This window comes from Neophocaena asiaeorientalis, unplaced genomic scaffold (genome assembly GCF_003031525.2).
Source record: "Neophocaena asiaeorientalis asiaeorientalis breed wild unplaced genomic scaffold, Neophocaena_asiaeorientalis_V1.1 scaffold91, whole genome shotgun sequence".
NCBI lineage: Eukaryota > Metazoa > Chordata > Mammalia > Artiodactyla > Phocoenidae > Neophocaena > Neophocaena asiaeorientalis.
The window spans coordinates 9,049,219-9,070,474 of NW_020173198.1; the positions used below are offsets into that span (position 1 = coordinate 9,049,219).

A 21,256-nucleotide genomic window follows, 5' to 3' on the forward strand; every position below is an offset into this window, starting at 1 on the left:
TTTTAGGTAATTCCAATAATGCAGTTTCATTGTTGTAAAAATAATTGTTAAATAAATTTGACTTCAGGCTTTAGATTGTGATCGGTAGTTGTAAATTTAGTAGAGATTTGGATTTTGAAGGTATTGAGGTCTGTGATTGATTTTTCTGAATGCCACTCTCAGGGGAATGAATTGGAAGTAACTATCATGATGGTGGTAGAAGCACTGTGTGAACTTCATTGTCCTGAAGCTATACAGGGAATTGCTGCCTGGTCATCTTCGGTCGTTGGAAAAAATCTTCTCTGGATTAATTCAGTGGCCCAACAGGCTGAAGGGAGGTAAGTTGGAAGGAAGGAAATGGGTGATAGGATTTCTCTATGTTAAATTTTTTTGTATTACTGACTAACATTGTAATTAAATGTTAATTACGCTTAATGTTGATTCTTAATTGATAACCTTTCATGTCAGAGTCTGATACAAATTGCCCTTTATGGCCAGAGTTCTTGCTCATTAGCTCTGTGTACTAAATGTTCAAACTCATTGCTCTAGGTAAACTCATTCAGTGCCTCTATGTATGCTTATGTAAGTTTTACCAAATCTGGAAAATGTAGGGAAAATAAAAGAATGGCTCATAATTCCATCTCTTAGTGGCAACTGTTAGTTTTGGTGTACATATATGCCTTCTTTCTAGTTCTTTTTTCTCTTATATATAGTTTTTTATCCTCTTCACAGAATAGCAGTATTTCTGCTGGTCTCATGATTTTGCTTTTTCTACTCAGCAATATTTAAGAAAATATTTTGCCGTGTTAAATATTCTACGATGTGATTTTTAACAACACATTTTCTTTTTTTTTTGGGAATGCACCATAATTTAACGTTCCTTATTGTTGGACAGCAAGGTTATTTGTGATGTTTTTACTAATCTTAATGCACCATGGTACTTAATTCTTTGCTCTTGTTTGTGATTGTTTTCTTTGAATGCATTCCTACAAGTTGATTTACTAGAAGAAAGGCTATAGACCATAAGGCATATGATATAGACTATTGCTAATTTACCCTACATAAAAGATGGTTCCAATTTGTATCTCTAACAGTAGAGTAACACCTCTTCCCTGCACGTTTGTGAATACAGAGGGCTACTGAGAAACAAGAACCCTGCCACCATATTAGTGAAAATGTTTAATTTACATTTCATTATTAATAATAGAACTTTCCCCATATGTTATTGACCATTTGTGATTTTTAAAAACATAGATTATGTCTTTGTGGCCTCTCGGTTTTTTCATTATTGATCTGTGAGATTTTATTATACACCAAGATTATTGATGCTAACTTCTTGATTGGTAATTTGTTTTTAATGTTCATGTTTTTTAAAAAATAAATTTATTTATTTTTATTTTTGGCTGTGTTGGGTCTTTGTTGCTGTGTGGGGGCTTTTTCTTGTTGCGGTGAGCAGGGGTTACTCTTCGCTGCAGTGCGCGGGCTTCTCATTGCAGTGGCTTCTCTTGTTGCGGAGCACGGGCTCTAGGTGTGCAGGCTTCAGTAGTTGTGGCACGCAGGCTCAGTAGTTGTGGCTCACGGGCTCTAGAGCACAGGCTTAGTTGCTCCACGGCATGTGGGATCTTCCCCGACCAGGGCTCCAACCTGTGTCCCCTGCATTGGCAGGCAGATTCTTAACCACTGTGCCACCAGGGAAGTCCCTTTTTTTTTTGGACGCCCAGAAGTTTCAAATTATGATGTCATTAGATCTGTTAACTTTATGTATTTTTTTCTTGTGTTTGTTTTTCTATTTAGTCTTTGCACACATTGAGATTAAATACTGATATATTCTGTTAGTTATTTTATACTGTCTCTTAAACATTTAACTATTTTTGAACTTATTTTCATTTTTTGTGAGGAAGAGATCTAATTTTGTGCCTGCTCAACCCCACACAGAATAATCAACTCATTGTCTCAGCTCAATTGATTAACTCATTCTTTCCAGTTTTTTTAGAAATGAAATATGTGGATAATTAAAAAATAAGACTGTTTGAACTTGTGTTGAAGGTTTGAAAAGGCCTCTGTGGAGTACCAGGAGCACCTGTGTGCCATGACAGGTGTTGATTGCTGCATCTCCAGCTTCGACAAATCTGTTCTCACATTGGCTAATGCTGGGCGTAACAGTACCAGCCCCAAACATTCTTTGAATGGTGAGCATTCAGGGTTTAAATAAAAAGTTGTAGTCAAATAGTTTGTGCTCATGATCTTACTGTATATTTTTAGATTTCTCTGCTCTTTGAAATATTTATAACCGCTTTGGGTCTCTCTCTCTCTCTCTGTTTTATGAAATACTTTCACTCAGGTGAATCCAGAAAAACTGTGCTGTCCAAACCAACTGACTCTTCTCCTGAGGTTATAAATTATTTGGGAAATAAAGCATGTGAGTGCTACATTTCAATTGCTGATTGGACTGCTGTACAGGAATGGCAGAATGCTATCCATGACTTGAAAAAGAGTACCAGCAGTACTTCTCTCAACCTAAAAGCTGATTTCAACTACATAAAGTAAGGATTTCTTACCCCATTAAACAAATTTTCAGTAAATTTAAAGTCTTCTTTTATGGCAGAAAAATATTAAAATTGTCCATGTTTACTATGGCAAGATGGTTATAGTTCTAATAATACTGCCATTCTAAAAATGACTACAATGAAAAACCAACTTTAGAGGTGAGGTGGGTATTCATGCAATGGGAAGACAGATTTCTATGTTGAAACAGTCATTTGGTATTGATTCTCAGAGCCTGTTCTAAAATCATGATGAATATAAAGAGAAATTTGTCACTGCTTTAGAAAGGATAACGTTTGATGGCTTTGTTTCTAAATTAGGTGTGAATATATCAAAAAGATTTATTATAAAGAGGTCAGAGTTTATGACATTTGTAAATTAAACTCCCTTTTTTGTTTTTCCCTTATTCCTCTCTGCATTTATTAATCTCTTAATTTGAAATTTGAGTACAGGCTGTGTCCCAGACACTTTGCTGGGATGATAAGGGTCATTAGCTGTCCTCACCATCAAGGAGCTCAGCTTGTAGTGAGTAAATGAATTAATGGGTAGTTTCTGCATTGAGCACGTACTGAGTGCCAGCCACTGGGGTGTAGCACTGTGTACGACAGACACAAATTCTAACCCTTGAGGAGCTAACCTTCTAGTGAGGAGGAGACACACAGACTAGGCTGGGGAATGCCATCAGGATGTCATTTGAGCACAGACTTGAAAGAGACCTGATGCAAGGATGCTAGGCTTGGAGTGTTCTGGAAATGCCTGGGAAGCCACTGTGGTTGGAGCAGAGTGAATAATAGGAGATAAGGGTAGAGAAGTAGGTGGGAACTCTGAAAAAGACTTTGACTCCCAATAAGGTAGGAAATCTTAGGTGGGATTTGAGTAAGAGAGGCATATCATGATCTGACTTACTGGGCTCACTCTGCTGGGTTGTCAGGAGACTGGAGGTAAAGGGCCAGCGTGGATGCATGTAGACTATTGATCTGTGGGGCAAAGGTAGAGGGAGGAAAACAGATGCTATTAATTGAAGTAGGAACACACAGAGAACAATGAAGTATGTTTAAAGTATGTGAAATATGCAGACGAGATTGTTTTAGTAAGCAGTTAAGAATTGGATTTGGAACTAAGGTGAAAACCTTAAGCTTGAGAGAGATTTGGGAAATCATTAGTATATAGGTGATACTTACAGGCCCTCTTTCTTTTTCACTCTTTATACTCCAGAGCCTTCATAAACCACCAAACCACAGATAATGCTCTGGAGAAGAGTGAGTGAAAAAGAAAGAGGGCCATGGTTAAAAGAGGGCCTTTTGAGCATCTTTGTTAAGGGATGGGAGAAGAAGCCGCTGAGGAAAACGCAAGGACATCGAGGAAGGCAATGTTAGGGATGCAGAAGAACCAGACAGGAATAATCATCCTTGTAAGGAGCTTCATAGACTTTGAGCAAGAAGAGCTTTGTAGAGAGAGAAGGAGAAGCAGCCAGGTGGAATACTGTGGAGTGGTGGAGAAACTTGAAAATGAAGTTTTAGTTAGGTTAATTGGGTAATGAAGTCAAGGAAGGAACACTGTGGCTGGAACAGAGTACTGTGTGTTTATTATAAATATTGGAGAGATTAAATGTTCTTTTAAGCCTTGGGGAAGGAGCCATAAGAAGACAGGTTGAAGAAGCAGGGTAAAGAAGAGTGATTGAAGGATTAACTGGACTCCACCTTTCCTGTGCCTCAAGGAAAGCAGTTAAAGTTGGATATATACAGTTTGGGGAGTGCATGTGGATTGGGGGGTAAAGGTAGAGAAAATGAAAACAGTCTGTGTTTGTTTTTTTCCTGAGGTGTCAGTCATTAGCTGAAAGTGCAAGGGCATTGTAGAGCCTAGTGGGGACACAGCAGACCTGCCGTTTCTGTGGTGGCAGAAATGATAAGTGTGTTGGTCACCACACTGAGACAGTTCATCAGTGCCAAGTGATTATGGCTCACCTGAGAAGCTGATGGTTGCATTGATCCAAGCTTGGGGTTTATTAAGGTAGAAGCAGGTACAGTCAAGTGATGTACACTTCCAGTGCTATATTCAGTGCTGGAAATGTAAGGGAGGTGGCATAGTGAGAGGGACAGGAAGAGATGAGAGATTAATGGAAAAGAGGGAAATTGAGAAACTGTAAGTCATCTTGTTGGTTGGAGAACAGCTGTAATAGGAATGGGAACAGAATGCAAAATCTGGAAGTAGCAGTGGGTTGCTAGGAGGGTAAGGCCCTCATCCTGGCATTGAAGCTACAGACTATCGGAAAGAGTTCCAGAGGTGTACCATTTTCAGGTAAGGTGAGGAGAAGGGAAGGAAAAATTCTTTGAAAGAAGAGAAACAGCTTCCAGGAAACAGTGGAAAAGGGAGAGGAGGAGGGAGGCCAGCAATGAAAGAAGGCAGGAGTAGGATATCAGATTGAGATTAATAGAATAGGAGACCTACTGGGGCTTGCGCTTTAGGTGAGCAGTGAGGCCATGCAGGGAATTTAGTGGTAGCTTGGGGAGAACTAGATGTTGAAGTTGCCCTGCAGAGCTCTACTGTTAGTGTTTTGGTCGGGCCCCCAAGGATAACAGACTGCAAAAAGAGGAAGGAAACATGGAGGGTTGAGTATGCTAAACTGAATGTCTGTAGCTATGACTTTCCAGTTTGCCTCTCTAATTAAGATGGTAGTCACATCTTCAAAGTAAAAATAAAATGGTGGCCTACGTGGAAGGAACTTTCATCAAAGGAATTCTGTATAACTGCTTTCTTTTTCTAGAATTTGTTCTGTATTTTTGAATGGTTCCACAGACTGGATAGAGTGTAAAACAAGCTAACCAATATTTTAATTACAGATCACTAAGCAGTTTTGAATCTGGAGAGTTTGTTGAATGTACTGAGCAATTAGAATTGTTACCAGGAGAAAATATCAATCTACTTGCTGGAGGATCAAAAGAAAAAATAGGTATTTGAGATAATTTTAAAATTAAGTATTTTAATGAACAAGTTGTTTAAAATGTTTGACTTAGTATATTTTAGTGGAAAATCTGGAAGTTTTTCTGTACATTTTTTGGGGCAGAGTGTGAAGCAAAAAATTAGGGCTGTTCCCTTTACCTTTGATTTAGCAAATGAAAAATAGTTTAATTCAAATTAAGCAAACTAAGAAAGGCTACTGTAACACTTAGAGATTTATCTAGCCATTTTCTTTGAAAAAGTGCAAGTTGTGTTTAAATATTTTTCTTGCTTGACATCTTGATGTGGTTCATTAATTAATTTCTTTGTCACAACTGGAGCATTTTGTAAAATGTAGTACTGAAGTTAGTATTATGAATATTTTGTGTGTTAACATTGACTTGCTAAATTCAGTGTTTGCCCCTTTTAAGTAGTAGGTTGACTTACTGATTTTTGAGTCTTTGAACTCATTTTGAGAGGTCTGAGGTATTATTTTATGTGAAGTATTTTTATATAGCTACCAGAAATGCTTAATCATAGTATCTGAACTTAATATGAAACTGCCTGAACTTAAATATGAACTTAAACATGAAAGGAGGTATTCATTGGTGATTTTTTTAATACTGTCAAGGTATCTTGTTAAAAGCGAATTAACTTAGTGGAACTTATTCAATTTCTGTAGATATGAAAAAACTGCTTCCTAACATGTTAAGTCCAGATCCAAGGGAACTTCAGAAGTCCATTGAAGTTCAGTTGTTGAGAAGTTCTGTTTGTTTGGCAACTGCTTTAAACCACATAGAACAAGATCAGAAGTGGCAGTCTATAACTGAGTAAGTGTAAGCCTAAGGAGGTAAATATGCATTATGTGTACCATATGGTAAATGTGTGTAGATTGGTGGGGGTGAGACAGTTACCAGATCACTGCAGCGCTAGTCATGATAGCTTCATTTTAGTTGTAGAAGTCGTATGATATGTGAATGTCACTTGCTAATATACAGAGGTTGAAACTAAGTAAAATTAAAAGTTTTATATCCCCAAAAGCTAATATTGATATCTTGACTTGCTTGTGTCATTTTACTTAAGAGCAGGCAGTTCCTTTTTCTTCCCCCACTTTGGATGCCAGTATAGTAGCATCTTATCACACTGCCATATCCCTTTAGTGGTTACAAGTTGGAAAATCTTATTTATTAATTAGCAGTAAATATTTTCTTTCAGAAACGTGGTGAAGTACTTGAAGCAAACCTGCCGCATAGCTATTGGGCCACTGAGACTTTCTACTTTAACGGTTTCACAGTCTCTGCCAGTTCTAAGTACCTTACAGCTGTATTGTTCTTCTGCTTTGGAGAACACAGTTTCTAGCAGACTTTCAACAGAGGTGTGTATATGTGTATTTTTAACCAGGATATCCTTCTGAACATTAATAGGCATTAGTGTGGAACAAAGGCTGTTTTTCACATTTTTAAAATAGCATTTGTAGCATTTTTTGGACAAGCTAGTAAGTAAATCCAGAAATCTAAAATTCCATTTTCAGGCAAATTTTTATTGGAGAAGTATGTGAAGAAGATGGAACCTAAGATGTATAATCTCAAGGATGGCTGGTTGCTTAGGGTTTTTTCTCCCTCCCTCCCTCCCTCCCTCCCCCCCTTCCTTCCTTCCTTCAAGTTGGTTACGTAAATGTATACCAGATTATATAAATTTCAGATTTGACTGAAAAGAAGAGACTGTGCCTCTTCCTTCCAAATAGGGTAAAGTTTAACCGAAGATGGGCCTTTCCCAAAGGAAATAATCTTTGAGAATCTGTTTATGAAGCAGTAGTTTTATGTTTTTCTGTAACTTAGCTTCTGCTTTATAGTAAATGAGCTGTTTATTTTTTTATAAAAATGTGACTGCTTTATTGATAAGTACAATGATAAATTGGACTTAATATTCTGAAAAAAGTTTTTTCTTTTGGCAAAACATAGGTTTTTCTCTTTAGCGTGTTGTTTTCTCTTATAATTAGAAGATACAGTGAAGAAAGGGGAGCGTTTAATAGATAAATCTGGAGTAGATCTGAAGTAGCTGACCTGTGGGGTCATATAAGGAGCCTGTTTACATTAAGTAGTTTTGGTTTTTCTCTGGCAGGACTGTCTTATCCCACTCTTCAGTGAAGCTTTGCGTTCATGTAAACAGCATGATGTCAGGCCGTGGATGCAGGCATTAAGATATACCATGTACCAGAGTCATTTGTTGGAGAAAATAAAAGGTAATTCGCTTTTTTAAAAAAATGGCTTTGTTGAGATATAATTACACATTTTGAGTGTATAGTTCATGATTTTTGACATTTCTTCACCTGTGTAGCCACCAATTCAGTCAAGATATAGCATACTTATCTCACCCCCAAAGGTTTCCTTATGCTTCTTGCCAGTCATTTCTCCCATCTGTCCTGTCTTGGGCAACTGCTGATTTGCTTCCAATCACTATAGATTAGACTCATCTTTACTAAAGTTTTTTTTATAAATGGTACAGTATGCTCTGTGTCTAGCTTCTCTTGCTCAGCATTTTATTTTTTAAGGTTCCCTGTGTTCCATGTGTCAGTTGTGCCATCCTTCCTATAGTTGAGTAGTATCCATTGTATGAATATACATCGTATGAATATACATTGTATGAATATACCACAATTTGTTTATCTGTTGATCCTTTGATGGATATTTGAATTGTTTTCAAATTTGGGCTATTATGTCTAAAGCTGCTGTGAAATTCATGTACAGGTCTTTGGGTGGATATGTATTTGCCTTTCTCTTAAGTAAATGCCTAGGATTGGAATTGTTGGGTCATATGGTTTAACTTTTGAAATAGTTCGGCAGTTTCTTATAAAGTGATTGTACATTTTACACTCCTTCTGACATCTACATACTTGCTGTAGTGGTTCTTTAATTTTAGTCACTGGAGTGAATACAGTAGTATCTCATTGTGGTTTTATTTGTATTTTCCTGATGATTAATGATATTGAGCATCTTTTCATTTGAATAGTGGCCATTGTATATCTTATAAGTGTTCAACTCTTAGCCATTTTTAATGAAGTCATAAGACTTAAATATTCTGGATTCAAATTCTTTGTCAGGTACAATGTACCGTGAATGTTTTAAATGCTTCAATTGAATAGTTAGAGAATTAGTATTTGTATCAGTATTCATAGGTCTCATATTTAAGAAAGAAATGTCATATTAAAGGGATATTAGCAATTTCCTTTTCGCTCTAATACAGAAAAGTTGCCAGAATTCTGTAGAATTAGTCAAAAATGTGGTCGCTAGGGTTACCGAATAAATTTGAGTATTAAATTGTAAGTAAGCCAGTGCTGGGATATGGACTTGTAGTGCAGGGTGATTACTGGCAACTGTGACTCACTTGGACCCTCAGTGCCAGATAGATCTGGGTTTGGATCTTTAGCCCAACACTTGCAAATCGAGGGACCTTAGGGCAAGTCATTAAACTTCTGAGTCGCTTTGCTTTTCAGTTATGGGGATTACCCCACTCATGAGATTCTTGTAAGGACTATAGGAAATGAGACATGGTATATAAAAGCCCTAGCACAGAGCATGGCATATAATAGGAATATAAATATCATCTCCTTTCCCATCCTTCCCATATTGAATAAGTTTTAAAACTGAGAAGAAAAAGGCAGTAACCCAGTAGTTACATTTGGAGACAGAACCTCACTCCTCCTTACTTTTCTTTCTTTATTCAGCAAGTGTTTATCAAAATACGTGCTTTGTGCCAGGTACTTTGCTGTAAGTTGGGATGTAATGGTGAACAAGACAAGCCTTTTTTCTGCATTCCTAGGACCAAAGAGATTCTGGAGTCTAGCAGGGAAAATTGTCATCAAGCAAGGAGTAGCAATATGGTGTGCTAAATGGAAGTGCACATGCATGGTGCTTAAAATAGCACAAGGGCACCGATTTAATCCTAGGAATCAGAAAGGACTTGGGGAGGAAGTAACATTTAAGCTGAGACCAAGGGGCGGGTAGAGATGAGAAAGAAGGCAGACTGGTTTAGTTAGAGAAAATATCATGTGTGAAGTCCAGCAGCAGTAGTAAAATATTCTTAGATGACTCAATTCTCAATTCTCGCCTAAGGGAGAATGGGAAGAGATGAAGCTGGATGAGATTGAGATTAGAATGCAGTGTAAGCATCAGTGCCTCATAAGCCAAATTTCAGAGTTGGGGCTTTATCGGAAGGACACTGGGAAGGCCTGAAAGGGAAGTTAAGTGTTCAGATTTACCTTTGTGTAAGATCAGTTCAGTTGCAGATTGGAGAATGAATTAGAAGAGGCTAAGGCTGGGGGCAGAGGGACCAGTTAGGCTGAAGTCCCTGCTAAAGGTAACCAAGGTAGTAGCAGTAGGGACAGAAAAAAGCAGATGTGATATGAGGATTGAAAGTAAAGGCTAAGATGACTGCCAGGCACCTGCTTAGGTAGCCAAGTTGATCATGTGCCTTTACCTGAGAAAGAGAAAACAGAGAAGGAAGTAGCTTTGGAGGGTGGTGGAAAACGGATTCCATGTAACACAGGTTAAAGCGCCTTTGAAATACCTGAGTATAGGTGACTGGTAGGCAGGTGGGACTCAGATGTCAGGTCTGGGCTAGAGATAAAGATTCAAGAGTCATCAGCATTTGTATGGTAATGGAAGCCACAGGAGCAGATGATATTGTCCAGGGAGAGTATGCAGAGTAGAGTACAGAGCCTAGGACTGACCCCGAGGAACACCAATTATAATGGATGGGTAGTGGATGAGAAGGAGACTGAGAAAGATTCTTCAGAAAGGTAGGAGTAAACCAGGAGAGAATGGCATGGTAGAAGGGCAGAGGGTACTTACTCAAGAAGGGGGGATGGTCTAGCCTTACCCTCATTCCTCACCCTTTGGCTTAGGCTCTTTATACTAAAACGATTCAGAAGCTAAAAAGTTAAATTTCTTTTTTTTTTTTTTTTTTTTTTTGCGGTGCGCGGGCCTCTCACGTCTGTGGCCTCTCCCGTTGCGGAGCACAGGCTCCGGACGCGCAGGCTCAGCGGCCATGGCCCACGGGCCCAGCTGCTCCGCGGGACGCGGGATCCTCCCGGACTGGGGCACGAACCTGTGTCCCCTGCGTCGGCAGGCAGACTCTCAACCACTGCGCCACCAGGGAAGCCCAAAAGTTAAATTTCTTATACTGAACGATTTTTACTTTTGTCTACTCTGTTGTATACATTTATTTTAACAAACATTTATTGTTTATTGTATGCCAGGCACTATGCTAGCTGTTAGGGATTTAAAGATGATGAAAAACGAATTATCTTTATTTAGGGAGGTAGTGGGGAAGGGAATAGTTGGGGAAGCAATTTTTTGGCCATGTTTCTCTGCAATCTGGGATTAGACCAGGCAAGGACTAATAAAACATTTTCTTCTCTCCAGAACAAACAATTCCAATTAGAAGCCATCTCATGGAATTAGGTCTAACAGCAGCAAAATTTGCTAGAAAACGGGGGAATGTGTCACTTGCAACAAGACTGCTGGCACAGTGTAGTGAGGTTCAGCTGGGAAAGACCACCACTGCACAGGATTTGGTCCAGCATTTTAAAAAACTATCAACTCAAGGTCAAATGGATGAAAAATGGGGGCCTGAACTTGACATTGAAAAAACCAAATTGCTATATACAGCAGGTTAGTAAAATGAATTATGATTAATACACGACTATAATAAAAATCACGTGTGTGAATGTTACTGTGTATGGTGTAAGGCAATAATAGGAAAGTTGATTTTTTTCAACTGTTGCAGAAAATTTGGGTCCTGAAGAGTAAGTTATGTGTAATTGACTTACCTCTGCAATGTGGTCCTTTTAAAAGAGGTAATTTTGTTATTGTTTATTAAAGTAGGAAATGTTTCCAGAGATCATTGGTTATCACTGAATTTAAAATATTACTTTATCCTGAAAGAAGGTCATTTGTTTGCTTCTAAGGCTTCTAAGGGCTGGTGTTTTGATTTTTTATAGGCCAGTCAACACACGCAATGGAGATGTTGAGTTCCTGCGCCATATCTTTCTGCAAGTCTGCCAAGGCTGAACATGCTGTTGCCAAGTCAATTCTGACATTGGCTAAATGGATCCAGGCAGAATGGAAGGAAATTTCAGGGCAGCTGAAACAGGTTTACAGAGCTCAGCAGCAGCAGAACTTGACAGGTCTTTCTACTTTATCTAAAAACATACTCACTCTAATTGAACTACCATCTGTTAATACAATGGAAGAAGAGTATCCTCGGATCGAGAGCGAATCTACAGGTAGGATTTGTTTGATTAGCTTTAAAATATTAATTTTAGAAGTTATTTCCCCCTATTTTAAAGTTCACAGTGTTAGGCAGGCTATAATTGGCCACAAAAACTGTCTCTGTGGAAATTTAGTGTATTATATTGCCCAGAAGTGACTAAAGCACATTTCTTTAGCATCTGATGCCACTGTGGAAGTCACTGAACTCCACCTCCCAGGCCATACTTCCCACCTCCCCAGTTCATGGTGCTTTTATGGACCTTGATGTTTTTCCTGGCAGTAAGGTCCTGCCTGTGATATCTAAAATTCTACCTCATGCTAGGAGAAACAACAAAGTTACAGAATAGTGGCCTCTGGTCCCGTTGACTGGTGGAGCACAGAAACTACAGAAAGGTTCAAGTTTCACATCCTGACACTAGTGCTAGTAACAGAAGGGTACTCGACAAATAGGATAGTTAATTCATTCAGTGTTTGAGTGCCTGTTATGGTAGGCACCGTTGTCCAGGTTTTACAGATTGGGAGGTAACTAACCTTTTTGCTGAAACATGAGAATTTTGTTCATGTCATTCATTTTGTTGTTGTGAAGCCTAGAATTGTAGTTACTTACATTGGTCTTACTAAGTAATTCTAATCTATGTACTGTAGGCATCTTTATTCACAAGGGATATGTCTTGTGATCATTATAAATCTTCATATTGGCAAGTGGCACTATAGCAGGAGATTTCTTCACTTGTAAACTGGAAATAAAGATATTTACCTCATGAATCTTTTTTTTTTTTTTACCTCATGAATCTTTGATTGAATGAAATTGTATACTCATCACCTATCTGTCATTTTTGCCAGAATGTTTAAGCTGAATCTAATTGTGAGGAAATGGCCAGTCAGATCCAAAATACAAGACATTCTAGAACACATCTGACACCTGAACTGTTCGTAAAGTTCAGTATCATGAAAGACATAGATGTGTTTTACAGGGTGATAATTTAAGCTTACTTGGGAAGCTGAGTGATTCATTTCAACATATTAGCCTTTTAGAAAAGCATAATACAAATATGTGCTTTATCAAATTATGTACTATATAACGTTATAGAACTTATTATTTGCAGATAGTAAAATCCTAAAATGTTAATGGGAATGCCATTAGAAATTTATGAATGTGACATTGTTATTTTTTTCTCCACTACGGCAGTACATATTGGAGTTGGAGAACCTGACTTCATTTTGGGACAGTTGTATCACCTATCTTCAGTACAGGCGCCTGAAGTAGCCAAATCTTGGGCAGCATTGGCTAGTTGGGCTTACAGGTGGGGCAGAAAGGTGGTTGACAATGCTAGGTATGTATGTTGAAATGTGTAATTTATTTAATGCATTGCAAAATAGAGATTTTTTTTTATAAATTTATTTTATTTATTTATTTATTTTTGGCTGCATTGGGATAGAGATTTAAAATCTCTGCTGACATGGCAAAGTTTAGGTTGCTGAAATACTGATGATTTGTTTTATTTTTATAGTCAGGGAGAAGGTGTTCGTCTGCTGCCTAGAGAAAAAGCTGAAGTTCAGAATCTGCTCCCAGACACTATAACCGAAGAAGAAAAAGAGAGAATATATGGTATTCTTGGTCAGGCTGTTTGTCGGCCAGCGGGGATTCAGGCAAGGAAAACATGATACAGTGTTTGGGGGAAATAGTGTCAAGTTCACTGTTCTAAATCACATATACTTGATTAAATGTTTTGTTTCAAATGAAACTTTGATGAGATGAAAGTGAGTTAAAGTATTTTTCTAATAAGAAGAATGTGATTTCTTGAGAAATCAAGTCATTTCCTTAGGGTCCTGTTAAAAAAGGCAGTTAAAAAAGTTTGTTTTATGTAGATTTCTCTTTTAATTGCTCTTCTGATCAGAAATTCTTAATACTGGCTTGGAAGCTTTTAAAATATGCCAGTGTCTAAGCCCTTCTCCACATATTCTGGATGGAACGTTTGTGTATGTCTTGGGGATGGGAGGGTTTATTGAAGTTTTACTAGGTGATTCTAAATATACAGCCATAGCTGAAAACCAGCTGACTAGATGGTCTGTAGCATTTACTCCCTCCCCTCTCAAAGTTCTGTGAATTCTAGAATGTTATAACTATTAAGTATTTAGTTGTAGACTTTAGAAGTTTGCGTTTTATTTGCTGAGATAAAACTGTGTTGACTTAGTTCCTGCTCTAGACTTCAGCATATATCAGTGTCTGTCAAAGCTGGTGTTTAAGTACATGTGTAGTACTGTAGACAGAGTAAGGTAATTCTCTGCAGGCAGAGTATTATGTTGTAACTCTGAAGCATTTAAATTCCCCAAATCAAAATCTTTGATCTTTGCTAAATGCTTATATCCTTCATCATTAGCTACGTTAGTGAGTATATCATAAAGAGAAGCATAGTAACATTGATTTAATATGTATAACACTAAATGTGGAGTATTTTGGTCTTTCATAAATGAGAAAATGCTTGCATATATTAGGAAAATCACGTACCTTTCTCCCTTTTTTAATTTGTGCCCAAAAATAGCAACTTTTTTTGCCCTATTTTTCTTCAGGATGAAGATATAACACTTCAGATAACAGAAAGTGAAGATAATGAGGAAGATGACATGGTTGATGTTATCTGGCGTCAGTTAATATCAAGCTGCCCATGGCTTTCAGAACTTGATGAAAGTGCAACAGAAGGAGTTATTAAAGTGTGGAGGAAAGTTGTAGATAGAATCTTCAGCCTGTACAAACTATCTTGCAGTGCATATTTTACTTTCCTTAAACTCAATGCTGGTCAGGTAGGTAGCACAGTGTTCTGTTAGGAAAGTTTATTTGAAATTTCTTTTCTCATAGATGGAAACAGTATTCTGAATTGTCTTATTTTTTCCTTTGTTTTTCATCCTTAGATTCCTTTAGATGAAGATGACCCTCGGCTACATTTAAGTCACAGAGCAGAGCAGAGCACGGACGACGTGATTGTGATGGCCACGTTGCGATTACTCAGATTGCTTGTGAAGCATGCTGGAGAGCTTAGGCAGTATCTGGAACATGGCTTGGAAACAACACCTACTGCGCCATGGAGAGGTGATAGTCTAAATGTTTCAGGAAAAATTATTTCTGGGTAGAAGATAATAAGACTGTTGAAAAATAATAGTTCCCTGGACTTCCCTGGAGGTCCAGTGGTTAAGACTCCGCGCTTCCACTGCAGAGGGGCATGGGTTCAATTGCTGGTCAGGGAACTGAGATCACACATGCCAAGTGGTGTGGCCAAAAAAAAAAGTTCCTCTATGTTTACTATTTGAGTGTGTTATGAAATAGCTATATTAGTTCATAGGACACTCTGGACTGCTTGTTATACCACTTCCCTCCCACCTTTCAGAGAAATGGAAGGCTGAGAGGCGGAAGCTTTTTATATACAAAAGGAATTTTGGAGAGAGTGGTAAGAATAAGTTTCAAAAACTTTCATATACCCTTTGAAAAAATTGTTTCTGCCTTCTTTTACAGGCACTCACGAAAATATATTTCTCTATAACATTTTTGAATTGCTTAGGATTTTGATTATAGCTCTGTACCCTAACTAAACTTGCAAATCAAGAACTATTGTGTATGGTTCTTTGCTATCACAGGGAGAAATTTGAGGTTCTTGGAACTAATGCTGACATATATCAAGTTTTATCCTTTTGCCTCCGCCATGTTGACTGTTTTTAATAACTTTAAAGTATTTTTCTTTCTTATCCTGAAGGAATTATTCCACAACTTTTCTCACGCTTAAACCACCCTGAAGTGTATGTGCGCCAAAGTATTTGTAACCTTCTCTGCCGTGTGGCTCAAGATTCCCCACATCTCATATTGTATCCTGCAATAGTGGGCACCATATCGCTTAGTAGTGAATCACAGGCTTCAGGTAAGGAATTTTAAAATACCGCTACTTTAAGTATAAATGAGTTTGCAAACAACGTTTGTTAGGTAAATTTTTTTGAGCTTTATGTTCCAGAGTTGATAGAGTTTGTAATTTTTCCATAATAATAATAGTAACAATAATAACACCATTTATTGAGTGAGTAACTACCATGTCTGGCAGGAGGATGTGTGCTTTACATGATATCTTCAGTCTCACAGTAACCCACCAAGGCTTGGAGAAATCTCAGGTTCACCTAGCTGAATTAACTGGCAGACAAGGATGGAAAATAAGTTCTGGACTCTGGCTGGGGGAACACTTTATTTGTTGAGACTCATTTATTATATTTTCCCCCACCTACCTTTTTTTTTTTCGGTACGCGGGCCTCTTACTGTTGTGGCCTCTCCCGTTGCGGAGCACAGGCTCCGGACGCGCAGGCTCAGCGGCCATGGCTCACGGGCCCAGCCGCTCCGCGGCATGTGGGATCTTCCCGGACCGGGGCACAAACCCATGTCCCCTGCATCAGCAGGCAGACTCTCAACCACTGCGCCACCAGGGAATCCCCCCCATTTATCTTTTATTAGCTTATAATATTAATAAATATAGAAGCTGAACTTGTAAAAAGGCAAAATATCCATGATCTTTGGTCAGCTCAGTGCACAGAAGGCAAAATTAGTTAAATGAGTGCTCTGGGATCAAATACATTATTGATGTTTTCCCTAACTCAACATATGCACATGGAGAAGTATCCAAATTATACCTTATTCTCCCATTTCACTTTAGGAAATAAATTTTCCTCTGCAATTCCAACTTTACTTGGCAATATTCAAGGAGAAGAATTGCTAGTTTCTGAATGTGAGGGAGGAAGTCCTCCTGCTTCTCAAGATAGCAATAAGGATGAGCCTAAAAGTGGATTGAATGAAGACCAAGCCATGATGCAGGATTGCTACAGCAAAATTGTAGATAAACTGTCCTCTGCAAACCCAACTATGGTGTTACAGGTACAAAAAAACCAACTCATATGTTTTAAAATAAATTTTTATTGTCACCACCCCCCCACCCAAAAAAACTCACCTAAAAACTAAACCCATAAAACTGTTACAGAAATATTATTCAAGGAGTAAAGCTTTTAAACTAACCAAAATTGGTTTTATAAATCTTTACTGATAGAATCACTGATCAAGGTTCTCTAATTGGTTAATGAACAAGATGCACACATTTCACTTGCAATATCCAGTGTTTGCAGAACTGTGCTGTGTGTAGATTTGTAGATGAGCATATTTGGATGTGCCGTGTGTGCAGGTTCAGATGCTCGTGGCTGAGCTGCGCAGGGTCACTGTTCTCTGGGATGAGCTCTGGTTGGGAGTTCTGTTACAGCAACACATGTATGTCCTGAGACGAATTCAGCAGCTGGAAGATGAGGTGAAGAGAGTCCAGAACAACAATACCTTACGCAAGTATGTTTTCATATACTTACACTCCAAAAACATAGCTGCCTCTTTTTTTTTTTTAATGTAAAATACATATGAAGTTTGTCATTTTAACTAATTTTAAGTGTACAATTCAGTTGCGGTAAGTACATTCACAGTGTGATGTCCAGTTCCAGAACTTATCCATCATCCCAAACAGCTCCGTACCCATTTAATAGTACTTCCCTTCTCCCCTATCCCCAGCCCCTGGTTACCACTATTTTGCTTTCTGTCTTTATGAATTTGACTATTCTGAGTACCTCATGTGACTGGTATCATACAGTATTTGTCCTTTTGTGTCTGGTTTATTTCACTTATCATAATGTTTTGAAGGTTCATTCCATGTTGTAGCATGTATCAGAATTTCCTTCCCTTTTATTGCTAAATAACATTCCATCGTATGGATATACCACGTTTTATTTATGCACTCATCTGTCAATGGACACTTGAGTTGCTCTTGTCTTTTGGCTATTGTAAACAATGCTTCTATCACCATACAAATATCTGTTTGAGTCCCTGCTTTTAACTGTGTGTGAGCCAGTGGATTTGCTGGGTCAGATAGTAATTCTATGTTTAACTTGTAGAGGAACTGGTAAACTGGGTTCCAGTTTCTCCATACCCTTGCCAACATTTGTTGTTTTCTGTCTTTTTGATAGTAACATCCTAATGTGTGTGAAATGGTATCTTGTGGCTTTGATTTGCATTTCTCTAATGACTGATAATGTTGAGCATATTTTCATGTGCTTATGCATTTGTATATCTCCTTTGGAGAAGTGTCTATTTGAATCCTTTGCCCATTTTTGAACTGGGTTGTTTTATTGTTGTTGAGTTTTAGGGGCTCTCTAAATATTTTGGATATTAATCCCTTATCATATGCATGATTTGCAAATATTTTACCCCTGTTTTATGCATTGTCTTTTTCACTCTCTTGAGTGAAAAAAAAATGTCTTTTTTAAAAAAAAATTATTCCTGGCTGTTTTGGGTCTTTGCTGCACGCGGGCTTTCTCTAGTTGCAGAGAGCAGGGGCTACTCTTCGTTACGGTACGCGGGCTTCTCATCACGGTGGCTTGTCTTGTTGCAGAGCGTGGGCTCAGTAGTTGTGGCACACGGGGTTAGTTGCTCTGTGGCATGTGGGATCTTCCTGGGCCAGGGATCGAACCTGTGTGCCCTGCATTGGCAGGCGGATTCTTAACCACTGCGCCACCAGGGAAGTCAAAAAAGAATGTCTTTTGATGCACATGATGTTTTAGTTTTGACGTAGCCCAGTTTATCAATTTTTTCTTTTGTTTTCTTCTAAGAGTTTTAAATAAAGCCTTAGCTTTTATGTTAAGGTCTTTGATCCATTTTGACTTACTTTTTGACATATAGTAAAAGGTAAGAGTTCAGCTTCATTCTTTTGCAAAAAGATATCCAGCTTTCCCAGCACCACTTGTTGAAAAGAGAAGGCGCCTCTTTTATATGCTGGATTTTTTGCAATGCTGTTTTTAGTCAGTTACCTTGCTTATATTTTATTACTTTATTTTGACTGTTCTTTGATACTGTTTACTTACACTTGACAATTAAATTGTTCCTTGTTTGTATTGAACTCTTTACGTCTTTCTGGTCAGAGAAGAGAAAATTGCAATCATGCGGGAGAAGCACACGGCTTTGATGAAACCCATTGTGTTTGCTTTGGAGCATGTGAGGAGCATCACGGCGGCCCCTGCAGAAACACCTCATGAAAAGTGGTTTCAGGATAACTATGGTGATGCAATAGAAAATGCCCTAGAAAAACTGAAGACACCATCAAACCCTGCAAAGCCTGGAAGCAGCTGGATTCCATTTAAAGAGGTACAGAAAAATCTCAAGAAAGCTACTGAAATAGGAAATTCCCTGAGATGAAAAATTTAAGTAAGGGGACTCTTTTTACTTAGAACACAAGAGAACTTTCTAAGCCCATGGAAGGCAGCCAGTGGTCAGTTGCTTGTAAAGAATATAGAGAAAGGTGTTTTCTTCATTTTTAAGAATTTGAGGGTGAGTGGGCCTAGGGTGGCAAACTTCAATCTACTGAGGGTTCACACCAGGGGAGAATATACTGTAAGAAATTAGACAAGGAGGGCGCTGTGGCCTTGAGCTAAGTACTGACTGCCTGCTATATTCTTCTCATAAAAGATTAAGAAATTTAATCTTGGACCTATGTAGTTTTTCTTGGTGGAGTGGTATTCAGTATTTCTAACAGACAAAATATTCACATGTAACAACATCAATTTTTATAAGGAATTCTTTGACAGCAATTCTGCATAGCCTGTTTGAGGGATGATTAGTGTAATTAAATACTTGAGAATCCTTATCTTTTATGTTTTGGTCCCCTTAATTCTGTATGTTCTTTGGTTTTCACATGTTTCAGCAACAGCACCACTAGTTGGGGGAGCCTGTTTATTTATTTATTTTAAATTTATTTATTTTATTTTTGACTGTGTTGGGTCTTCGTTGCGGTACGCAGGCTACTCATTGCAGTGGCTTCTCTTGTTGCAGAGCACGGGCTCTAGGCGCGTGGGCTTCAGTAGTTGTGGCATACGGGCTTAGTTGCTCCGCAGCATGTGGGATCTCCCCTGACCAGGGCTCGAGCCCGTGTCCCCTGCATTGGCAGGAGGATTCTTAACCACTGTGCCACCAGGGGAGCCTATTTAAGCTACCTTGTAGCTTTTTTTCTTATCCCTTCTTTTCCTATCCCTTTCCTATATTGCTCTTAACTGATTTCATTAACTTTAGTAATGGAAAAACTATTAAAAGATACAGTGTAGAGACAAAAAATACACCTGACTTTAACTAGTAAATGCAAAGTAGAGGAAACTAGAGGAAATGCTAAATTCAGGAGAAATGCCTTAGAAGCACAAGATAAGAGCACTAGCATGAAGGATGAAGTTTGTTATGTGTGGCCTAGCCAAAACTTGTTTTCTTGTGTTCCAGCAGTAGTTTCTTGCTTCTTTGTGTTCTTCTCAGTAAATCAACCAAGAAATCCAGAGGAGGACACAAGGAGAATACTTTTTTTTTAAATTGAAGTATAGTTGATTTATAATGTGGCGTTACTTTCTGATGTACAGCACAGTGACTCTTTTATATATATAGATTTACATTCTTTTTCATATTCTTTTCCATTATGGTTTATCCCAGGATATTGAATATAGTTCCCGGTGCTATACAGTAGGGCCTTGTTGTTCATCCATCCTATGTATACTAGTTAGTATCTGCTGATCCCAGTCCTTCCCCCACCCCCTTCCCAGGGGGAGTACTTTTAAAAATCCCCGTGTGTGTGTGTATGTGTGTGTGAAATAAGTCATAGAGAAAACTTTTAGAAGTCCTATGTCCCTCCATAATTATATCTCCCTTTCCACAACCACTGCTCTGAATTTTGAATTAATCATTACTTACTTAAACAGTTTTTATTGATACATTTCTAAATGGTATATTGTTTAGCTTCTCCTGTTTTTGAATTTTGTATAAATGAGGTTATATTGTATGTACATGCATGTGTTTACCACTTCCATAATTGATGGATCAGCATTAGGTTTTTTTTTTTTTTAATGTCATCCATATTTTGTATACAGCTGAACATTGATAGATTATGGGACAATACCACAGTTTATCCTTTGTCCTGTCAGTGGATACTTGAGGTGTTTCCAGTTGTCTTTTTCCTTTTATGAACAAATGTTGCAAAAGATTGATTTAAAAATTTTCACATGAAAGCAGAGCCCAGAGTTCATTAAATCAGGTGTAGATTATTGAGTTAGCTACAAGTAGAGATACAGCTATACATGATCCACTCCTGTGAGTTATAAGAGATTGTGTGTTTTTCTGCATAAAGTAGTCAGAGCTCTAAATTGTTACCACATTTTCAGATGGCTTCCTTAAGGGTGTGTCTACCTGACAGCCAATAGCTGGCTGTATCTTTTGCTCTACTGCAAGGACTGAAGTGATTTGTTTGGGCATTGATTGGACATAGCTTAACAGTGGGGAATTTGCTATAAGCCTTGAATTTTGTGATCACAGTAGTGATTTCTTTCCATCTGCTATGATTTCATTGCGTATTTGTACGGAGGAGGTGGGAGAGGTCTGAACAAAGTAGAAATCACCTAGAGCATATCAGCACACCAATGTTTCCCCTCCCAGGATG

At 38.2% G+C, this 21,256-nt stretch overlaps 1 protein-coding gene across 4 annotated transcripts in view; it reads left to right on the plus strand.

Annotated features, from left to right (window-relative positions):
* The window catches only part of SMG1 (SMG1 nonsense mediated mRNA decay associated PI3K related kinase), a 94,694-nt gene that overhangs the window by 45,813 nt on the left and 27,625 nt on the right, over positions 1-21,256 (plus strand). For all 4 annotated transcript variants that reach the window (XM_024744169.1, XM_024744170.1, XM_024744168.1 and 1 more), the window contains 17 exons: positions 163-317; positions 2,026-2,168; positions 2,321-2,522; positions 5,364-5,473; positions 6,143-6,290; positions 6,676-6,835; positions 7,582-7,702; positions 10,884-11,132; positions 11,462-11,746; positions 12,922-13,066; positions 13,244-13,382; positions 14,304-14,534; positions 14,643-14,820; positions 15,479-15,640; positions 16,418-16,635; positions 16,937-17,091; positions 18,711-18,933. In XM_024744169.1, coding sequence (XP_024599937.1) covers positions 163-317; positions 2,026-2,168; positions 2,321-2,522; positions 5,364-5,473; positions 6,143-6,290; positions 6,676-6,835; positions 7,582-7,702; positions 10,884-11,132; positions 11,462-11,746; positions 12,922-13,066; positions 13,244-13,382; positions 14,304-14,534; positions 14,643-14,820; positions 15,479-15,640; positions 16,418-16,635; positions 16,937-17,091; positions 18,711-18,933 — 3,024 coding nt within the window. The remainder of the gene's footprint in view (positions 1-162; positions 318-2,025; positions 2,169-2,320; positions 2,523-5,363; positions 5,474-6,142; positions 6,291-6,675; positions 6,836-7,581; positions 7,703-10,883; positions 11,133-11,461; positions 11,747-12,921; positions 13,067-13,243; positions 13,383-14,303; positions 14,535-14,642; positions 14,821-15,478; positions 15,641-16,417; positions 16,636-16,936; positions 17,092-18,710; positions 18,934-21,256) is intronic.